Source organism: Micromys minutus (genome assembly GCF_963924665.1).
Source record: "Micromys minutus genome assembly, chromosome: 6".
NCBI lineage: Eukaryota > Metazoa > Chordata > Mammalia > Rodentia > Muridae > Micromys > Micromys minutus.
In genome coordinates this window covers 68,810,397-68,832,142 of record NC_137975.1, presented here as the reverse complement: position 1 = coordinate 68,832,142, position 21,746 = coordinate 68,810,397, and the positions used below count along the sequence as shown (strand labels likewise).

Genomic DNA, 21,746 nt, shown 5'->3' with positions numbered 1-21,746 from the left:
TTGACAGAAGGAATTATGGATTATTATTTTTGAGGTGGGTGAGTGACCCCATTCCTCAACTGGAGCCATGCCTATCCACTGGACATGGTCTCTACACGTTCTATCTTGCCTTTGCTGGGTATTTTGGTGAATGTCCTCTCTCTCTTTTGTGTCCTTGGAACATCTCGGGTCCCTGGCATCTGAGACTTTCTAGTGGCTACCCTCTGGTCTCCTCCCCATACTGTTACACATCTCCTTTCAAATTTCTGACCTTCTGTACCTTTTCCCCATCTCATGCTGTATCTGAACCATCCTCCTTTTCCCTTCTTCTTCTCTCTCCCTATACCTCCTGAAATTATTTTCTTACCCTTTCTGAGTAGGACTGTAGCATCCACACTTTGGTGTAGTCTTTCTTCTTCTTGACCTTCTTACGGTCTGTGAACTGAATCATGGGTATTCCGAACTTTTTTGTTGTTGTTGTTGGTTTATCTATTTAGGCTAATATCAACTTATTAGTGAGTGCATCCCATGTGGGTTCTTTTGTGACTGGATTACCTCATTTAGGATGATAATCTCTAGTTCCATCTATGTTCTATCCATTAATTTCATGAACTCATTGTTTTTAATAGCTGAGTAGTACTCCATTGTATAAATGTGCCACATTTTTGTATCCATTCCTCTGTTGAAGTACATCTGGGTCATTTCCAGCTTCTGGCTATTATACATAAGGCTGCTATGAACATAGTGGAGCATGTGTCCTTGTTATATGTTGGAGCATCCTTGGTGTATATCACAGTAGTGGTATAGCTGGATCTTCAGTAGAACTATGTCCAATTTTTTAAGGAACCACTAGATTTCCAAAATAGCTGTACCAGCTTGCAGTCCCACCAGCAATGGAGGAGTATTCCTCTTTCTCCACATCCTTGCCAGCATCTCCTGTTACCTGCTTTAAAAAACAAATTCTTATTGACTTGCATAAAGGAAAAATAAGCATTAATCTTAGGTCTAAGTCATATAATACAGTCTTACTATTTGATTCAATTTTTTTGTGTCTAACATAGAAAGAATCACAATTTAGAACCAACTAGCTGTTGATAGTCATCAGTTTACAAAATCAAGCATACTTAAAGTACTTAAAATTTTCATAGTCATGTGCTTTTTTTTTCCTGAAAAAGAGAAATATAGTCAGGGACCAAGACTCAGAGATCACCATTGATAGAAGTAAACATGGTAAGTTTCACAGTTATTATCCACTCTGTTCATACTTAAGCAAGTTACTCGTAGTTCTATAAAGGTCAGACCTTTATGTGTTGGGTTAATTGTGATATTTACCAAAAATAAAATAGTGTGCTAAGCAAAAAGAAGGGTACCTGTGGTTGATGTCTATATACAGGTGAGGGCAGACACAAGATAAGGCAAGGTCTGTGATTGGGCATTGAAAAAGATAGTCAGTGGCAGAGTTTTGGAAAGGCACTAGGGATAGGAGAAGAGAAGATTGAGGAGGAGAAGGATGACCCACCCTTGTGTGTCTTTAAATAGCCACAGGTAGCTATGAATATCTTATAAGGGAATGGATTATTACAGGACAGTTTGCTATCTAGGTAGACGGTTTATATCATGAGCAATTGGATGTGAGTTTATTGTGTGGATGTTTTGTGGAGTGAGAATTCACTGATATGAATCTGATTGATAAATTAAAAATTTTTTCCTAATATTTATTACTACAAGTAGTGAACTAAGATGTTAGGCAAGAATCCACTAAAAATTGAAGATTATCATACTGAGCATTCATGTTTTATTTTCTAAGTGAGTGAGACGTGACACCATGATACGTCACATGGGCACAAGCAAGCGAATCTTGAAACAAAGAAACACAGAGAGAGTCTCTGCTTGCAGACTCTAGGTCTCCCTCTGTGAAAAAAACAGGCTACTCTGGTCAAAGAGCCAAATCAGCCTAAAAGTTAGAGTTTTGCTTTCCAAGTAAGAAAAGGATAGCACTGAAATTTTTAAGATTATCAGCCTGAGAGTTAAAGTTTTATTTTCTAAGTGAGAGAGGGGTGGCTCTTGAAGAGCCATGTAGACTCAAGTGCAGGAACCTTGAAACAAAGCAACACAGAGGGCTCTGAGGTTCCCTGTTCTAATAACACTGACTGCTTTGAGGCACAAAGCCAAAGAGTAATGAATGGCTCCAAGCAGAGAGCATAGTAGAAAAGCTGCCTACTTCCTATAGGCAGATATTAGTGCAAGTTTACTTTAAAGATGGCACATTAAAGTCTACACGATAACTCATATTATACAAATGCGGGCTCAATGGGAATTTTGTGTTGATTTCCTGGCATGTCAGATTAGGGAGGCATTAAGAAAAGGTTCATACAGTATTTTAGTTTACTTCATTTGCTTTAGATTTTTTGAATTTTCAAAATTGGTGTAATCTTGAGTTTTGTGGTTATATTATTTCTCTGAGAGAGAATGCAAGATACAAGCTTTTCTGGTATCTGACTAAAGGACACACTATTTTGAGAGAAAGGTTTTGTGTTTTTTTAAAAAGTGACTAGGCTGTGGATATCTTCCAGAGCTATATGGATCAGATTTGATAGACAGAGACCTCCTGAAGAACTATAATCAAGAGAATAAAACAACAATAAACAAATAAACTTCCATCCTAACCAGTATGTATGCCCTTCACAGACTGATACAATCCATACATATATCTTGATGATGCTAAAATTTTGTTTGGAGACTTATATATTACAGAATATACAGCTTTGGTGAGTTTCTTTGGCAGATGTGCTAAACTGGCCTCCTTGAACTCCTGATCTCAGGAACTTGCAGCCAGATCCAGTAAAGACAAACATCAGAGACTACAATAATGATTGGTGTGGCCTTTTTAAGGCCTAAGCAACTCCCTTATTTTTCCTACCCCCTTTAAGATATCTCAATGCTCATATTCAGCCTGAAAAGGTTGTGAAGATTGTCTATCCAATGTCCTGGACTTGTGGGGGTTAATGGTGGTTGCTCTGAGGTTGTCTTTCTGGGGAATTTAGAAATGGTCATAATTTAACAGGGAAAAATTAGCTAAAATTGTACATCCATAATCTCATTTGCTAGAAACCCTTATATTTGTTACCAAATTGAAGTTATAATCCCTTACATTGGTACAGAATTTATTTGATAAAAATTTAAGGTTTTAATTGGTATGAATTTCTTATTGATATAAAATTGGGATTGGTATTCTTACTCGCATATAGACATTGTGCTTATACAATACATTTAAGAATATGAGGCTTAGACCCAGTCTTATAACTGCTATTATATACTGATCTGAGATCATTAAGCATAGGAGTTAAGGGCCAGATAGCAAATTCATGGTTCTGAGTTTACTGTTAGAGTGTTTTCAAGATGACTTATCAAGAGTAGTTAACAAACAACAGTCCAGATTACTTTACTAAGATAGATGGCTTTGAAAAACATCAGAAACCTACAAAATGTCACATTTAATGTTATTTATCATTTGTTGATACATATCTGCTCCTAACAGCTCCCCTTTTGTGAATTCAAAAGGAAATTGAGCCTTTCTACCTCCAGGTGAGGTAATTCATTGTGGCTGGGTAGCCACTGGGCAGAAATTGCTTATTTCATCTACAGACAAAATACTGTCCAGAGAAGGGCACACATGCAGAATAGTAAAATGATAAATTTCTGCCAAGTCAAAATAATCAGTCTTTCAAAATTCTGTGTTACAAAGGTTTGTCAGATGAGCTTAGGCCAGAAGGCTGAAGACTGATGCTCTTATATGTAGCTAATAGGGGACTGTACAGGTAGACAGTTGTCTATACAACTAGTCTCAGTTCTGGAAGCTGTATTTATGTGCAGATAATATTGGTAATTCTCAGATTTCTGATGGGGTTGAAGACTAATTATAGTCTCATAGCCTACCCTGGCTATTTAACATTGAGAAAACATATTTAGTTGGATAATTTTCAGATAGCATACAAGCTAGCCAAGGCATAACACATAGAATTTAAGCCTTTCTTAAGATAGAATAGAGAACAAAATGTTCTATTTAATTCATAAAAATGATGGACTGGGTGTTAGGTGTATTTTGTACTTTGTAAATTACAAAATGGTAATAGTTGTGTTCAGCTTACATTTGAGAGAAAAGTTCTTTTTTAATTAGACAGAAAGTGTGAGATGTGGTTCATGTAGACATCAGCTGTGGACATGCAGGTGAGAACAGGCACAAGATAAGGCAAGGCCTGTGATAGGGCAGTGAAAAAAATAGGTGGGGGCAGAGTTTTGTAAAAGCAGGAAAAATAGGAGGAGGAGAAGACGTTGACAAAGACGATGTCAATGACAATGATGATGGAGGAGGAGGAGGAGGAGGAGGAGGAGGAGGAGAAGGATGAGGAAAAAAGAAGAAGAAAGGAAGATAGGGGATGAGAAGGACAGCCCATCCTTTTGTAGCTTTAAATAGCCACAGGTAGGTTTGACCCAAATTGCATCCTGCCTACAGGATGTGCAAGGACAAAGAGGTAGGTACGAGAGACTAAGGGAATGGCCAACAAATAACTGTCCCAAATTGAGACCCATCTCCTGAGCAAGAACAATTACAAGCCCCAAGAGTTTGTCAGGTTACTGGGAATTGTGACAATAATGACAGGGACAGATGCTGGGATTGTGAGCAAAGTTTGCAGCAGAGAGTCACAAGAGGGCTGCCACTGCCTGGGACAGACAGTAGCAGGAGGTAGCGTAGCCTAGCACATGGGCCACTTTTTTCTAATATTTACTGCTACAGGTACCTGAAAAATGTTCTTTTAAAATTATCTTTGAATTTAGATGCTCTTCACACTGTTTTTATTTTATTATTTTACTTACTCTAACAAATAGAAACAACTTACTGCATCTCAGAGTCCTGTAAAAACTTCAAAATATAAGGAAACTACTTTTTTTTCTGTAAAAGTTTATTATGACATATTATTATATGTCAAGGTATCTTGACAGTTTCTATCATTTGAAAATTTATATAATCTTTTATTGAGTTATTTACCTATATCCAGTAGAAGTTTTTAAATCTAAATGAATTATTGCAAATAACACATACCTTTCTAAAGGACAAAAATGTTGGAAAATCAGTCATTTAACCATCAGTGCCTTTATTTAATGTAAATGTTCACTTAAAAGCAAATGTGGATGCATTTAGTTATTCTTTTTGTATCAAGCCAATAAGGTATCTTTATAATAAAATAATTGGTTTGATATTAAGCAGGCATAGTGAGCTTTGTATGCATAAACAGGAAGGGACCCTTAATTTCAGACATTAATGCCCATTGACTCCTGGAAAGAGAATGTTGTCATGTGCACATCTGCCTGTGAAGCACAATGCTGGTTTGCTCACTTTATGTCTTCTACTATGACTTTATGGTATTGTTGTGAGATGTGTAAAACTTCTAATCTATATCAACTTAGTATATCTTTCTAGAAAGTTTATTCATCAATATTTTTGTTTTTCCATGAATATATTATCAGGAACAAAGTTGCCAAAGTAAAAGTAAAAAGTAAATTTTTGTAAAATTAATTTTACACTATTTTCTAGTCTTAGGTTTTGTTTTACTTTTATTTTTAAAAATTCTACCCAGTGCCATATAGTTGCTCAAATGATAGTACTGTGAGTGAATATAAGTTTCCTCATACTAATTGAAACTTGTAGTCCCATTTAATCACGGCAAGTAAAATTTAGTTACTTTATGAATGAAATAATAATTTTCATTGTAAAGTAATTGTTTTGGAATGCAAACATTTTTGTTTTTTGTGTATGGCATTTTTTTAGTCATCACACTATTTATCAATGAGGAACAATGATAATATTTATTAGATATCATCTTCTCATATCTCCTTCAAAGACTTTACAAACAGCCCTCTTCCCCATCAACAGTAGAGTCTAATTGTAATTCTGTCATCATAAATATTTAATTATACTGTGATTTCTATTAATAAAAGGAAAAAAATCTGCCTTCTTTATTCACAGTCAAATCTTTCTTTGGAACTTAAGTATGAACTATATATGTGCAAGTTTCTGGACTTTTGTAAGCACTGTGGAGCAATGTGTGCTATCCATTACAGAAATAATCAAAGATTAATGTGAAATTTTCAAGTGTTCTTGTTTGTTCTATTCAAGAGCTATACTGCCTTCTTCCTCTTGTACTTGAGTATTTGTCCTCTCCAAATTATGAATTTGGAAAAATCTTATATAATGTGGGGGGAAAATCAGAATTAATAAATGTATGAAATACTTAAACACCCACTAATGTGACGTGTAAAATTGTCCAATCAGGTACCTTGTTCACTTATTCCTAGAGTCTGAGCACTCACAAGGTTGAGTCAGGTAGAACATCATGAATTCAAGCCCTCTCGGGGCTACAGATCAAGTTTCAGTACTGCTAGGGTGTCTCAAAAGCTAAAGAAATAAAAACATATATTACCATTAAAAAGAAATTTTCACTTATTCAGTTGCCTTATTGTATTTACTAGGTACCAAATACCAGGGATTTAGTATAAGTTTAGCATTCTTTGCATTTCTGAAAAATAATTAAAATTGAATAAAAGCAAGTATATAATAATATTTGTAGATTCATGAATCATCAAATAAAAATTTAGCTAATTGTTGGGAGTACAGGTTTTCTCAAGTTTAAAGTGGTTCCTTTGTGCCTGTGAAAACGGACTGTCCAGACTTACTTTTAGGATCAGTAGCACTGATTTTGGTGACTTCAAGGAACTGAATATAAACTAGTGAGCAAGTGTCAGAATTGCTACATTTTTGAAATTTTTAAAGTGAATTTTTTTCTAAATATCAAATGATAAAATAGAGTCTTATCTCTCCATTGGCAGCATCAGATGAGATGTTACCAGAGAGTACAGAAAAGGCTAGACAGTAACTCAGCTATGGCAGCTTTCATTATAATGAGAATGGCCCCTATAGATGAATTTGCTCAAAAGGTTGTTCCCAGTTGGTGGGACTGTTGGAGAAAGATTGTGGGTGTGGCCTTATTGGAGCAGGTCTGTGGCTGGGAGCGGGCTTTGAGATTTCAAAAGACTTTCCTCATTATCAGCTAGGTCTCTCTGCCTTACATATCTATTTGGCTACTGCTCAGAGCCATGCCTCACCCGCCTGCTGCCATGTTCCTCATTCTCTGAAACTGTAAGCCCAAAGTAAACTCTTTATTCTAAAAGTTGTTTTGGTCATGGTACCTTACCACAGCATCTGAAAAGTATTTAAGATAGTGCTCTTTGGGTTTTACTGTTACAGATACAGTCATGTTCACTTTAGCCATGAAGAAAATTCACTAAAGTCATACTCTGCTACCTTTTTATAAAAAAAAAATTTGTTTACAAACTCTTTGTCAAAAGTACTCAGCCCTCCCTGATGTGTGATTGACAGTCCTCTATAGTTTTTAATTTTCCGTAGAAAGTATTTTTTTTTTGAAGTATGATTTCTGTTTGAAGTATCCTTTTATTTATTTTTTTTCTCTTATGAATTACAGTTTCTTGGCCCTAGGTACAAGAAACTGACCGCTTTCTTTCAGATGTGGGAATGACCACTAGTTCCGTGGCCCCATGCCCCACGTGTGCTGTGCTAGCGCAGCTGCTTGTGCATTTAGAAATCACTTTGGGCGAAGTACAAGGCCTGGAACAAGGCACAGGAAGGAAGTCCCTGATGAGGTGGAAAAGGGTATGTCTAATATTGAGGTGGGGAAGGGGGACTGGAAATTCAAAGAATGAAAGAGAATTTTGCCTGTCACTTACCTTCCACCTGTGGTTGGAAATACTTGGTAGAAAATGAAAATTTATTTGATGGTTAAATAAAAATTAAAAAAAAAAAAAAACTATGTCTAACTCAACAATTTCATTATTCCCCTTTAAAAAGGAAATCTTGAATTTTCATTTAAACTGAAAGGCAACATATTATATATTTTTTATTGACTAGATTAAAGATTGTTTACCTTTTAATCCTCTAATTTAATGATCTGATCTTTGAATGATTCAAGTGGTCCCTGTGAATATCTGCTGTTAATCACAAATACCACAGGGGTTTTGCCTGAATGTACCAAAGGTCTGAGATGTTTTGACTCAAAACTCTTGAAGTGATGGTTTTATTGTTTTCCTCCCCTAATGACAAATTATCTGAGGGAAACTCAATGCATTATAGAGTGTAATATAGATTATCTACATGCAGATTTTAATGGTTAGCTTCTTTCCCAACTGCTTTCTTAAAATATCTTTTTGATTAATCAGGTCAAGATTGTGTAGCACATTAAAGGAATTCTTAAAACGTTTTAGCAGCTTACTAGATGACCTCAGCATGGTCCCATGAATTTGCCCTTGGGAATAAGTGCATGAGATATACTGTGGCTTGAGGGTTTCCAACTCAAACAAACTTAAAAGAAAATGAGCTTTTAATAGAAACTATTATAATTCCTGCAAAACTAGGTATGGATCCTTCCACAGAGAGCATTATCTACACTGAGCATCAAGGGGCACTCCAGTCTGCCCCAGGACTTCCCTGAGAACTGTATCTGGTCATTCTTGAATATCATCATCTTATTCTCAACCAAAAATGATTAGAGCACCCATGTTTCATGTTTTTCTTTGTACTTGACGTTATGACCTGAGGGAGGGGAAGAAGGGCAAAGGCTGTCACAAATGGGTGTTATTTACCATAATTTTCCATTTGTACCACACAAGTTGAATATGTCAGGTGTAAGACATCACCAGGAAGCATCACTTCTGAGAAATATTGTGAGGGAAACATCAGATTATTGAAATATCACAGCTGGCCCTGATTTTAACTGGAGCCAAACACCTGCAGCTCTAACAGGAACCAAAACAAAACCCCACCCTATGGCGACAAGCCATCTCTTAACAGCAGTCACTAACTTTGCATCCCCATCAAAATTAGTTTTAACATTTCCTACAGGAATCTTATTCTTGTCCCCAAAGGCCATTACAACTCCTTTTGTAAATATTTCGTACAGGACAAATGTATCATAGAGACAAAGTGAAGTACGGAAATACTTGTTGGCTGTTGTTTTCATCCCATCATTTCTGAAAGTCTGTGAAGTTAGTGGTTTTATTAATCTCGAGGCTAGCTCATCTTCTCTAAGTGATTTTGCTTTAGCTCATTTTGGCAACATTTTTGAGCATCTGGGGAAAAAGCCTTTGATATTCATATAGTAAGCATGAGAAGAACTGCAAAATCCATGGCTATCAGTTGCAGAGAGACAGACAGATAGATACTCGTGAACTCACAACTAATACTATATATTACCTTTGAATGATATAATTCTTTAGTGGAGTTGCTGGGGATTCAGGTTTATTTAAGGCTTATATTCTTGTCTAATACTGTAGGGAAATATATGGCCTCTAGAGACTGTAAGTTTTATAACAAGAAAACTGTTGATGAATGTTTGAGTGCAACAGTTTGTCTGAAAATAGTTCCCAACAGGCAAAAGTGATATGAAAAATAAAATTGTCATAGATTATTCATTTTATGATTTATAAGTATTTTATATGTTACTCGATTTATGGTATCTAGGCACAATAAGTCCAACTTCTAAACCAATGATGCATTTAAAATTTAGGCAAATAACAAAAATTAGAATTTGTTTTCTTTTAATATATTGAGTGTAAGATAGTATCATCCAATTGTAATTTTTTTTTTTTTTGAGTAGAAGAATCTCAAGATAATATTTTTGCATTACAAGTTGAGAGAAAACTTAGTAAAATGTTAGAATATTATTTGCATAGCAAAGAAGTTTGGATACATTCTAAAGAGACATTAACTTGTTTGACCCATCCTACTGATGTGTGCCTAGATAGCCCACTTGAGTGCTTTGGATGGCACTGGGCTGAAACCTTAAGCAAGTCTAAATGACATATTGAGGCCCATAGGAAACCAAAGAGACTCATCATTCATCCAGGGTCATAGGAATGGTGGCCTGCTGTATGGATGATCTTTTATTAGTTATCTGGTAAGAGTAAAAGGCGGTACAGGACACCAAATAAAGAAGATACAGTGTCGAGCAGGAGGTTGCAGATTGCTTTATGTAGAAAGCATCCTTTGCAACGGAAGCATTGTAATTAAATGCTAAATATTTGAATAGCCAGAAATAATGTACAGAAGCCACTGGGATATTTCCAGTTTAGTGATTTATCAGAAGGTTAAAATATAACAAAGAGGTGCAAAATGTCGCCATCATGAAACTTGCTGAAGAAGTCTTCATCTCTTTAAATGCTTCTTGGACTTAGTTCATCACATTGTCATTGATATTTTCCCTCAGTGATTAGGAAGATGACAACATGGGACTCCAGCCTTTACTATTTAGTGAATTTGACATATCCAAGATCTAAGAACCTGGCCATTTTCTAGGTATCTTGTAAAGTGATTTCCTCTGTTTGCCTTTAACCCTGTCTCTCTCTCTCTCTCTCTCTTAATTGACCAACTTTATTTTAAAAAATAGAATAAATGTACAGATTTTAAAAGCATTTTTGCATAAAAGTATATGAATACATTTTTGTCAGTACTTGATTTTTTTAAAGGTTTGATAGTGTGCATTAAAATCATACTAGTTACAGTGAGCATAAAGTTCGTGTAAAACAAGATGTAACCTGGAAATAGTCAAAGTTTTCTTGGTGTGTAAAGATTAAACGTAATGATATTTCATTTATTTTTTGGCCTTTGTTTTTCTTGAACTTCATATAGTCTTAGGCATTTCCTTCTGTGAAAGCTCCATTTAATAACAATGTATCTGTATTTCCCCACTTTTTTTTGAGTTTTTATTTTCATGTGACCAACTCTTTAATAGTTCAAGAGAAAAGCTTTTGCTTAAATGACTTCTGTTGCAACATGAGTAGACAATAAATGGTCAACTCTGTCTTCTGATACATTGTTAGACTTTGGCCCTTCCTGCTGGCTGCTTTGAGGGAGAGGAAAAGTTAAATGAAAAGCTGAACATAGAAACCTTCAAAGTCTTCTGTAGCTATTGAACTGGAAGCTTGGACTGAACCCCATCATTTGTGCACTGTTAATACCAGTCCTGATGCTGCCCATAATGCTCCTAGGGGAAGAAGGTACTTTGTATTTTGATTTGACCAGAGAGACTTGTTCACAGTTCATCCTAGTTATATTGTTGGCAACGTACTGAACAGAGCTCATGATTGAGAGACAATGATCACATGTGGTATCTTAAGAACTTTTCTAAAATGATTACCCACAAAGGAGGAGAAATTTAATCTGGTTAAGAACACCAGTGTGGAGCTTTCTCCCACCTTCATGTCCTCCCTTGTTTCACTTCCCTTTGAACTTTGCATTACCACTCTTGTTGTGAGGTGTGTGTTTCCCTGTTCACCTGGACCTGACACAGGTTAGAACAGTGAGCCACCTGACTGTCCTGTTTGGAAAAAGAATTTAGCTTATTTGATTTATTCTTGTTATATCCTCGCCTGTTCCCTTTCCCTCTCCCTCTCCCCCCTCTCTTTCCCTGCCTCTCCCTCCCTCTTCTCTCCTGTTTTTCATTCTAGATGAAGAAACCATCACCACTTCAAAGAACAGAAATATTTACTCTTGAATTTACTTTGAAATACTTTATAACCATAAGCCCTATGTTCTATTTTGAGAGAGAGAAAGCACAGGGTCCAGCTTCCTTACTTTGTATGTGGATATCTACCTGTCCCACTCCAGTTTCATTGAGATTATTCTTTTTTATTAATTTTTAAAATTTAATTCTTTTTTTTTATAGTCCAGACTTTATCTCCCCACCTCATCCTCATCCACCCTCTGACTGTTTCCACATATTTCTCTTGTTTCCACAAGGATGTCCCAACCCACCACTTCCACCCTACTAATCCTCCCCACTCTCTGGGGCCTCAAGAATCTTAAGGGTTAGGTGCATCTTATCTGACTTAGTCTAGAGCCAGTAGTCCTCTGCTGTATGTGTTGGGGGCCTTATAACAGCTGGTGTGCGCTGCCTGGTTGGTGATCCAGTGTCTGAGAGATCTTGAGGGTCCTGGCTAGTTGATACTGCTGGTGTTCTTATATGGTCACCCTCCTCCTCAGCCTCTTTCAACTTTTCCCTAATTCAACCGCAGGGGTCAGCAGCTTCTGTTCATTGGTTGGGTGTAAATATCTGCATCTGACTCTTTCAGCTGCTTATTGTGTCTTTTGGAGGGCAGTCACAATAGGCCCCTTTTTTGAGTACACCATAGCATTAGTAATAGTGTTAGGCCTTGTGGCCTCCCCTTGAGCTGGATCCCACTTTGGGTCTGTCACTAGACCTTATTTTCCTCATACTCTTCTTCATTTTTGTCCCTACAGTTCTTTGAGACAGGAACAATTCTAGTTCAGAGATTTTGACTGTGGGAAAACAACTCCATCCCTCACTTGATGCCCTGTCTTTCTGTTGGAGGTAGACTCTACAAGTTCCTTTTCCCCCACTGTAGGGCATTTTATCTAGGATCTTTGAGTTCTGAGTGTCTCTCACCTCCTAGGTCTCTAGAGGGTTTCCCTCAAGTTCTGAGGATACCTGTTTTCATTTTTTTCTGCTGGTTCTCAGGGCCTTCAGTCCTGTTCCCCCCACCCAATACCTGATCACTTTCCCCTCTTCCCCTCTCTGTTCCCTTTTTTACCCAGGTCCCTCTATCCCTCCCCTTCCTGTGATTGCTTTCTTCTGCCTTCCAGGGAATCCTCACTTGGGCCCTTTGTCTTGTTAACCTTCTTGAGTTCTGTGGATTGAATCCTGTTTTGGTTTTTTGGCTAATATCTACTTAGTGACTACATACCATACATGCCATTTTGGGTCCAAGTTACCTCTCTCAAGATGGTATTTTCTAGTTCTATCCATTTGCCTGCAAAACTCATGATGTCCTCATTCTTAATAGCTGAGTAGTAGTCTATTGTGTAAATGAACCACATTTTCTATATTCATTCTTCTGTTGTGGGTTGATTCCAACTTCTGGCTATCACAATTAAGCCCTTCTGTGAACATAGTGGAACATGTACTCCTGTGGCATAGTAGGGCATCCTTTGGGTGTAGGCCCAACAGTGGAATAGCTGGATCTTCAGGTAGATCTATTTCCAATTTTCTGAGGAGTCTCCAGGTTGATTTCCAGAGTGGTTGTACCATTCTGAAATCCCACCAGCGTTAGAGGAATGTTCCTCTTTTCCCACATTCTTGCCAACGTGTGCTGTCACCTGAGGTTTTGATTTTATCCATTCTGATTATTCTTTCCACTGAATTTTTTTGGCATTCTGGCACAACATCAGCTAAATATGAACCATGTATTTGATACCAGTCATTATTTAGAAATGTCCTATTTAGGTTATAAGTTTTCATATATGGTTAAGTTATGTTAACTTTTAGTTGTATTCATTGTGTTGTGTGGTTTTGGTTTTCTCAGATTTACTAACATCTTATGTCCTCACATCTGATGCAGAATATTCTATGTGTTCTTGAAAAAAATGCATATTCTGTTGACATTTTCTATGTGTCTCTTAGGTCTCATTTTCATACCATCATTCAACTCTATTTCATTTGGAATCCTCTGAAAAGTTTTTATAAAAATTAAGAATTAGATGTTAAAGTCTTCAACTATTAGTTTAGAATGTTTCTCTTCTTCAATTTCTGGACTCTTTTGCATATACATATAGTTATCATTGTCATGTTCCTTATGAATTTTCTATTTTATTGTGATGATACATATGTGCATGCCATTTTTTTTGTGTAATATATCTCAATATATTAAAATCTCAAATGTATACTCCTATTATCAATAATTCAATGTTTTTTCATAATGTTAACTCTTTTAAAACATGTTTATTGGTATGTATTTATCATAAATAATATCCTGGTTTTCTTAAAGACAAAATCTTTTGCGTGCATCATGTACCTTAGCCATGTCTATTGTCTTCCATGTTTTCTTTTAGTCTCTCTTCCTCATTCTATTTCTAACTCATATCCTTACTTTTCCTACTGTTACTTCTCACATATGCTTACACATTCATATGTATACACAAACACACACACACACACATATATATATATATATATATATATATATATATATATATATAATTTTACATACCTATAAAATTTAGGTCTTGTAAATGATAAAAACCACATAATATTTAACTTTATATATTGTATTTATTTTGCATAATGTGATGATACCTATTTATACCCATTTTTTCTCAGCCTATGACATCATTTCATTCATTCTTGGCTGAATGAGACTTAATGGTACTTATGTATCAAATCTTCTTTATTCATGTGAGTGGAACTGTACTAAAGAGATGTGTAGATGTCTCTGTAGTAGATTACTCTAAAGTCCTTTTGGGATATGCTCAGAAATGGCAGATCTGGATGATAGGGTTCTTCTATTTTTAGTGTTTTGAGAAACTTGTGCATTGATCACTTTGCATTTCCTATGTACAGATTCAGGTGGAGTTAATAGTTCTGTATCTTCATCTGAAGGTCACTATGAGAGAACTAGCTTCCAGGCAACTAGGATGAGGGTATTAAAGTCCACACCCACTGTGCCACACCTGCTCTAACAAGCCCACACATCCTAATATTTCTACTCCCGGGGCCATACATATAAAAAGCCATCATACTGATAAATAAAAGCAAATACATTTTTAATAGATTGTATGATTCCATCTGCTAATCTTCCCTTTAATTTGAGTATTGATGTATTTTTATTCTACTATAGCTTTTTAATTTAATGTTTGTGCCATTTATTGCTTAATCTACTGCAGTTCTATATCAGTATCACTACATTTCTGTAGTGAGAATTTTGGTTTCTTTAAAAACCACAGAAGTAGGAATGTGCTTTTGTTTTAAACCCAGGTGTGGGAGTGTGGGACTGCTTCAGATTGTCCACAGCAGCTGACTATAATTTGTCTTGTGTTCTAGCAGGAGTGTGGTTTTGCCAGCTGCATATAGTTTTTGCTTTTATGTGCTGTTTGGAATTCTTGAGTCTTTTCAGAGGGTATATGAATGCTAGGGCCCTAAGAAGTCTGTTGTTGCTGTGTTGCTGGTTGGTTGCTGTTGGTTGTTGTTCGTCACACTTTGTTAAGTAGTCATGTGCAGAGAAGAAAGTAGAGGAAGGAATTAGATATCCTGATTGCAAAGATTAAACTTACCCCCAAAGAACTCAATGTCCCTAACCAGCAGGAAGTTTAGGGATAATGTTGTCTGATTTCCTTCCTATTATTATTTTTCTCTCTTATCTAGTGTTAATAAGCTGAAAGAGTAGAAAAAGTGTGGAGAGGGTTGAAAGAAAAAGCCACAAGGTAGCCAATGCCAACTATTTATGCCAGTACCCTAGTACACTTCTTTGTATATTTTATATTTTAATCAGTTTTCAAAGTAATAAGAAGAAAAGAGAAGGAATATATAATTACATTATCTTTGAAATTGAATATTATTATTTTATTCCCCCGTGTATGTACGTGTGTGTGTGTGTGTGTGTGTGTGTGTGTGTGTGTTTGTGTGTGTGTGTAGTGCCATGTGATATGACTTACTTTTAGCCTGAAGAACTTTATTGTGGTGTCCTTATAAGACTGTTAGCAATGAGTCTCATAAGTTTATATGTTCAACATTTATGTAGCCTGTTGTTTTAAAAAGAGTTTTACTGGACTCTTGGTTGACAGATTCTTTTTGCACTTGTAATATGTTGTTCCACTGACAACTGACTTCCGTTACATCTGATGAAAATCAATGTGTCAGTCTTAATTGATTTCTTCATGTATGATGTGTTTTTCATTTCATCTTTTCAGGTGTCCCTTTTTTCTTTGCACATTTTGGTAAACTGTCTCTCTCAGTATTCTACTATTTATTCTATTTGGAGTTCATTAATATTCTTTGATATGAAAACTAATGATTTTCCTGATATTTGCAAAGCTTTTAGCCTTACTTTATTTGAATTGTATACATTTTTATTATACCTTTTCTATTTTACTCAATAGCACCGTTTGATATACTGTATCTTTCCCCAAAGTCTTTGCTCATTTTTCTTCATTCCCCTTCTTTTCTTTTGATTGCATGGCCTTCACTGATCTTTAGGCTAACCAGGTCTGTTTTCTGTCCAGTCAGATCCATGGTTAGAATCCTCTAGGTTTATTGTTTTCATTATTGTATTTTCTGACTCGTGCATCCACTTGATTTCCTTTAATGATGATCTGTGTTGATATTCTTTTTCTGAAGAGACATCATCACCATATCTTCATTTAACCACATTTTCTTCCTGTTCTTTGAACATGTTTATAACAGCTAGTACGAAGGCTTCTTTGCCTTTTTGTTCTAAACCCACCATCTGTATCTCTTCAGAGGCAGTTTCTATTGCTAGCTTTGTTCTTTTGTATTTCCCAGACTTTGCTCTTTCTTTACATGGCTCACAGTGTTTTGCTGATCCACTCCCTGTTAAAGAAGCCATTTTTGTTTTTGTTTTTTTCTTTGCTAATAATAGTTACTTGCTGGAATATAAGATATCTATTTTTATGCAGTACAAAAGCAGTCATGTGCTAACTGAGTGTATAAATTATTTTGCCTTGATTTTTAGTCATCTAGCTTTTCCTGGTCAGTATTTAGTTAGAGGTTATGTAAGTCTCTGATAAATGATGGTACAGCTTAGTTATGGTTTCATATTTTCTCCACATTATGATCTGATTGTCCCTTTGGAGGCAGCTGAGCACATGTGAATACTCGTGTCTGTATAGAGGGTTGACTGTGATCCTATAGTGCTCTTCATATGGCAATGGACCATGCCTCCAGACCGAACTGGTAAGGCTGTACCAAGTTCAGAATCCTGATAAATCTCATAATTGAGAATGGCAAGAGTTCACACTATCTCCTAACCAGGCTTCTGTCCTGGAACATGTGACCACGACACCCCACTAAGACTATCATAACAACTGATCACATACCATAAAGTCCTAGAGTTCTCCATGCTAATAAGGTATCTAGATAGTCTCTGACTGTTTTTGTAATCAACATCTTTTTTTTGGGCATCCTTTCCTGCAAAGGATTTATTCTTTGGTTTACCCTGAGTAAGATGTATGTATCCCCATCCTCCATGAATAAAACAGTTTGGACAAACAAGGACCATTTCCTTCACCAAGGGCCTCACTCACTTAGAGCAAAGCCAGATTCTGCTTCATCCCAGACTTAGCACAGACCCATCGACTTTCATTCCCAACTCCTCGTGGTCCCCAGCAGAGTCTGGGTAAACAGCCAGATGCAAGACACTGTTCTCAACTCCTCATGGTTCCCAGTGGAGTACACAGGAGTTTCAGAGCCACAACCTCCATCCCAGCCCCTGCTGTTTCTCACCCGAAGAAATATGGGCTATGAACCCCTATATCACACTGTGTTTAGCCTTACCCAGCAGTGAGGCAGAAACACAGAATGAGAGTTCTCCTTGACTGTCTCTTTCCATGGTTTTCTTTGTTAGACTGACTTTTCGACTTGACTTGTATCTCAAAGCCACCAGCGTTCTCTTTAATAGATATCTAACAAAATCTACTTGTTAAATGATATCATTTTATTCTTTGAATTTCTTATACACATTTATAGTATATCTTGACTGTATCCACATTGTGACTACATCCTTTCCAACTCTCTCCTGAGATATCCTAACAAAACTCCCTCCTAATTTGATGTTTTCTTAAATATTTATTTAACCCATTAAGTTTATATACATAGGTGTGGTCTTATCTACTGGAATATGGGCAACTTGGCAGTTGATGTTCACCCCCAAAGAAAAATGATTCTACCTCCCTCAGTCATCATCAACTGGCATAAGCATCTCAGCTATCAGTGAGGCCTCAGTAGGCAATATTATAAAGAATTAATTTTTAGCTGCCTTGATCATGTGCAAGTAAGCACAGCATGATATGTGTTCATGTGTGCAACAACCAAATTGCATTCAGAAAGCAATAATTCATAGCTTTCTCTCCAATATTCAATTCTTTCCTTCTTTCTCGCCTCTATTTGGCACCATTTCTTCAGTCTTAGTGGCCAGTGAAAGGCAGGTTGTCTCACATGTGGCTGCACGCTCTCAGTAACTTACTCTCAGTACCTTGAACAGTTAGGAGTTAACCACTACCAAGTGTCATTAGAGTGTTAACTAGTGTACCCACTTTGTAAATTACTCGGAACATTTCTCAAAATTTTGTAGCTAAATCTGCTTTATAGCCAAAGACTTTATTTCTTATACAGGTATACTTGTATATTTTGTTGACTGATGTTCTGTTTATAGTAGCTAAGCAATGAATCCAACAGTGGTAGATGTCCATCACAAGAGGATGGGTATTGATTACCTGGCTGTGAAGAAAAATACCTGGTATCATGACAATTGTAGTTTAATGGATGGAACTGGAAAAATTAAGCTACAAGAGGAAATACAGGCACAGAAAGACAAATGCCACAGGTTCTTTCTCATATGCCAGTCCTAGGCTTAAATTTTGTTCTATGTGTTTGACCTGGAATACATGTAGGAGGGGTAAAATCAGAAATGGACCACAGTGGGAGACACACTTTAGAAAGGGAGTAGAATATAGACAAAATGAAATCGGTGAGGGTGAATTCTGAGGGTGAGGCAGAGAACTTCAAGCTGGTGGTAGAGTGATGAGGATCAAGATATCAAGGGGCAGAGGAAAGGTCATATAAAATGAGGTGTGGATGAAGAAGTTACCTCGAACTTATAATCTTGAAATTCAAGTAAAGTATATAAGACAAGAACACATGATATGACAAAAATGTGGGGAAATGGTAAGGGCATAAGGTTTAAATGGGGACAAGAAGAGGAGAACAGGGGGAAAGAGGAGAGGCATTATTCCAAACCAAAGATACATGGAGAAGCCTTATGAAGACCCACTAGTTAGAACCTCACATGGGTTACTAAATCAGAAGCTCAAGACCAAGCTTGAATTACTTATCCACAAATTACTGGTCAGGGAAGCCCTAGAGCTACGAAAACAATATGAGCTGCTGCTGTTTCTCTTCATTAGCATTCATCACTAACAGTAAAACTATATCCTGGGAGATGCCACATTCTTTGGTTTCAGGACACAAAGAAATCAAGCTTTCACTAACCAGGAAACTTTCCATGTTATCTCATTTTCACAGTTCTGTTTGGGGAGAAAAGACGTAAGTGTGTGCGTGCATGCGTGTGTGTGCATGTGTGTGTTATTCCAGTGTTGGACCTTGCATGCTTCAAGTTGGGCACTCAGTAGGGCAAGAATGAAAAACCTGTTTCTCTTAGTGACCCCCAACCTTCCTAATGCCATGACCCTTTAATACAGTTCTACCTGTTGTGGTAACCCCCTGTAAAATTATTTTCTTTGCTAGACCATAACTAATTTTGCTATGGTTATGAATTGTAATATAAATATCTGATATGCAGAGTAGCCGATGTATGACCTCTATGAAATGGTCCTTTGACCCCCAAATGGGTCCTGACCCACAGGTTGTGAACCACTGACTTATGAGCAAGCCATACTCTAATGCTATTGTCTTCATTCAGTTAAAATCGAATACATGTTTTGAGTGTTTCAACGCACACAATGACATCCTGACTTTCTAATGTTAGACATTGTTATGAGAGATCACTAGAGGCCTTGTTTAGAGACAGGTGTAAGTGAGTGAGCTTTAAGACTATAACAACACGTTGTTAAAAATTTGATTAGACTGGCAACTAAATAAAGACTACCTTTTCAGAAACTCCTGCGTAGGAAGGATGATTCCTTACATTAAAGGTGCTGTTCTCTGATGGGCATACATAAACCTCATAATACAGTGTAAACCACTGGCAGTTCAACTTACTTTCTGGGACTGAAGGTTCACGGTCAGTTGTTATCAAGTATTTCATGAATACCGAGGATCAAAACAATATGAAACATTCTGGGGAGAAAGAACCACCACACTCAGTATTATTTACAGAACTAGTATGAAATTAAGTAATAAATAGGAATGCCAAGTTGCTTCTTGCCATGAAAGCTGTGTGTGTTTCAAAGCCTATGAAGAGCCAAATTAATATCAGGCCATTGTTGGCAAGAATGGGACATAAAAAAGACCATGGCTTTGTTTTTATTTTAAACTCTTAAGCAATTAGGTTTGTAGGACGTCTCCAAGTCCGTATAGAGTAGTCCAATGGACTGTCTCTTGGTTGATGAGGTATCTTAATTATAGGATGATAGTAAAACCAGGAATCTGTCATTGGCATGGCAAGAATATCTCTTGTTGATACTTTGGCTTAGGGTTTGTATCGTCTTGTTACATGTGTAAATTTGTGTAACCACAAGCACAGTCAAGATGCAGATATTTTTTATAACCATAAATATTTCCCCTAGGCTCTACTCTGGCCACTGTCACACAGCCTCCTCCTAGGACTTGCCCACTGTGAGTTGTCTTCATTCTGTGTAGTTTTCTAAAGAGTGTTACACAAATGGAGTCTTTTAGAACAGCTTTGTTTAGACATTTAAAAAATGTTTAATCTGGTTTTTAAACCATGTAATACAGATCATCAGACTTGCCCAACCATCACCACTCTGGTTGCAGGACATATCATATGTCATATCAGCTTCAGCACCACTAGAAAACACTCCTCCTGAGGAACCATTAGTCTCTTCTCCATGTCTAACCATTTCCATTTTGTTCATTTCCTGTGAATGAAATCACTTTCAAATGTGTGTCCATTTTTATTATTTTCATCCACTCAAAGTAGTCTTTTTAAGATTAGTTTGTTATTCACACACAATACTTGGTCTGTATATGGCTTCATTTCCTTGTATGGACAGATACCATTTGACTATTCATTTTTCAGCCAAAGGGTTGTATCCATATTTGGGGTAGAGCCCATGGTGGGTCATGTGCAGGCTCTTGTATAGACATGTTTATATATTTCTTAGGTGAGGAACTGCTGGCTTGTCCAACTCTGTGGTTAATGTTTTGGCTATCTAAGTTCTCTAAAGTAGCCACACCTTTTCATGTTCTCTCCAGTGATGTGTGAAGGTTCCTCTATAGTCTCAACAGCCCTTACATTATTATTTACCTCACTCCTCCTTCTTCTCCTTAAGAAATATGTATTCCACGAGGTGGTAGGCTGGGTCATATGGCACTGGTATTGTTAGTGTTCTGGAGGACCTCAGTATTGAATTCCATAATGTACGCATCGGCTCCCATTTCCACTGTCCCCCAAAGGATTTCCTTTTACCACACCACTGCCAACATTTGTTATCCGTTGTCTTTAATAATGGCCACTGTTATTAAGCATGTGTTCTTGAGACTTTCTGGATAGACACAACTCATATGGGAGTCTCCTCCAATGTAGAATTTCTCAGTCTCTCCTTATCATCCATGGTGTAAGGAGAAGGACACAGTGGGAAAGATGTTGAGATCTGAATAATGCCTCTTTTCTGTTAGTATTTGTTTCATAGCTCTGGCAACTCTATCCAGGTGTGTGAGATGCTAACAGTAGGAAAGGCAGGATGAGGCAAATACAGGAATTCTTGATAATATTTTTTTTATCTCTGAAACAGTTATAAAGTAAATAATGTTAGTAGGTAAGCAGAGTTACAGTGGACCCACATTGCATGTGAGTGAGCACATGGTGCTGCTAGCATAGTGCTTACAGCATGTTCTTTGCTTAATAACAAAAAGCTGAGAAAATGTAGGTAGCACATGTCTGGATAAAATCTGAAATATATTTCCATAAAG

At 36.8% G+C, this 21,746-nt stretch overlaps 1 protein-coding gene across 9 annotated transcripts in view; it reads left to right on the top strand.

The window, feature by feature from the left end:
- SUGCT (succinyl-CoA:glutarate-CoA transferase) overlaps nucleotides 1–21,746 on the top strand; it is a 714,452-nt gene that overhangs the window by 386,076 nt on the left and 306,630 nt on the right. For 6 of the 9 annotated variants that reach the window (XM_080918398.1, XM_080918396.1, XM_080918399.1 and 3 more), the window contains one exon: nucleotides 19,158–19,178. The exons of 2 other annotated variants lie outside the window; for them this stretch is intronic. In XM_080918398.1, coding sequence (XP_080774524.1) covers nucleotides 19,158–19,178 — 21 coding nt within the window. Of the gene's footprint in view, nucleotides 1–19,157; nucleotides 19,179–20,380; nucleotides 20,430–21,746 lie in introns of all 9 variants that reach the window. One more of the 9 variants, XM_080918400.1, reaches the window with a different exon arrangement.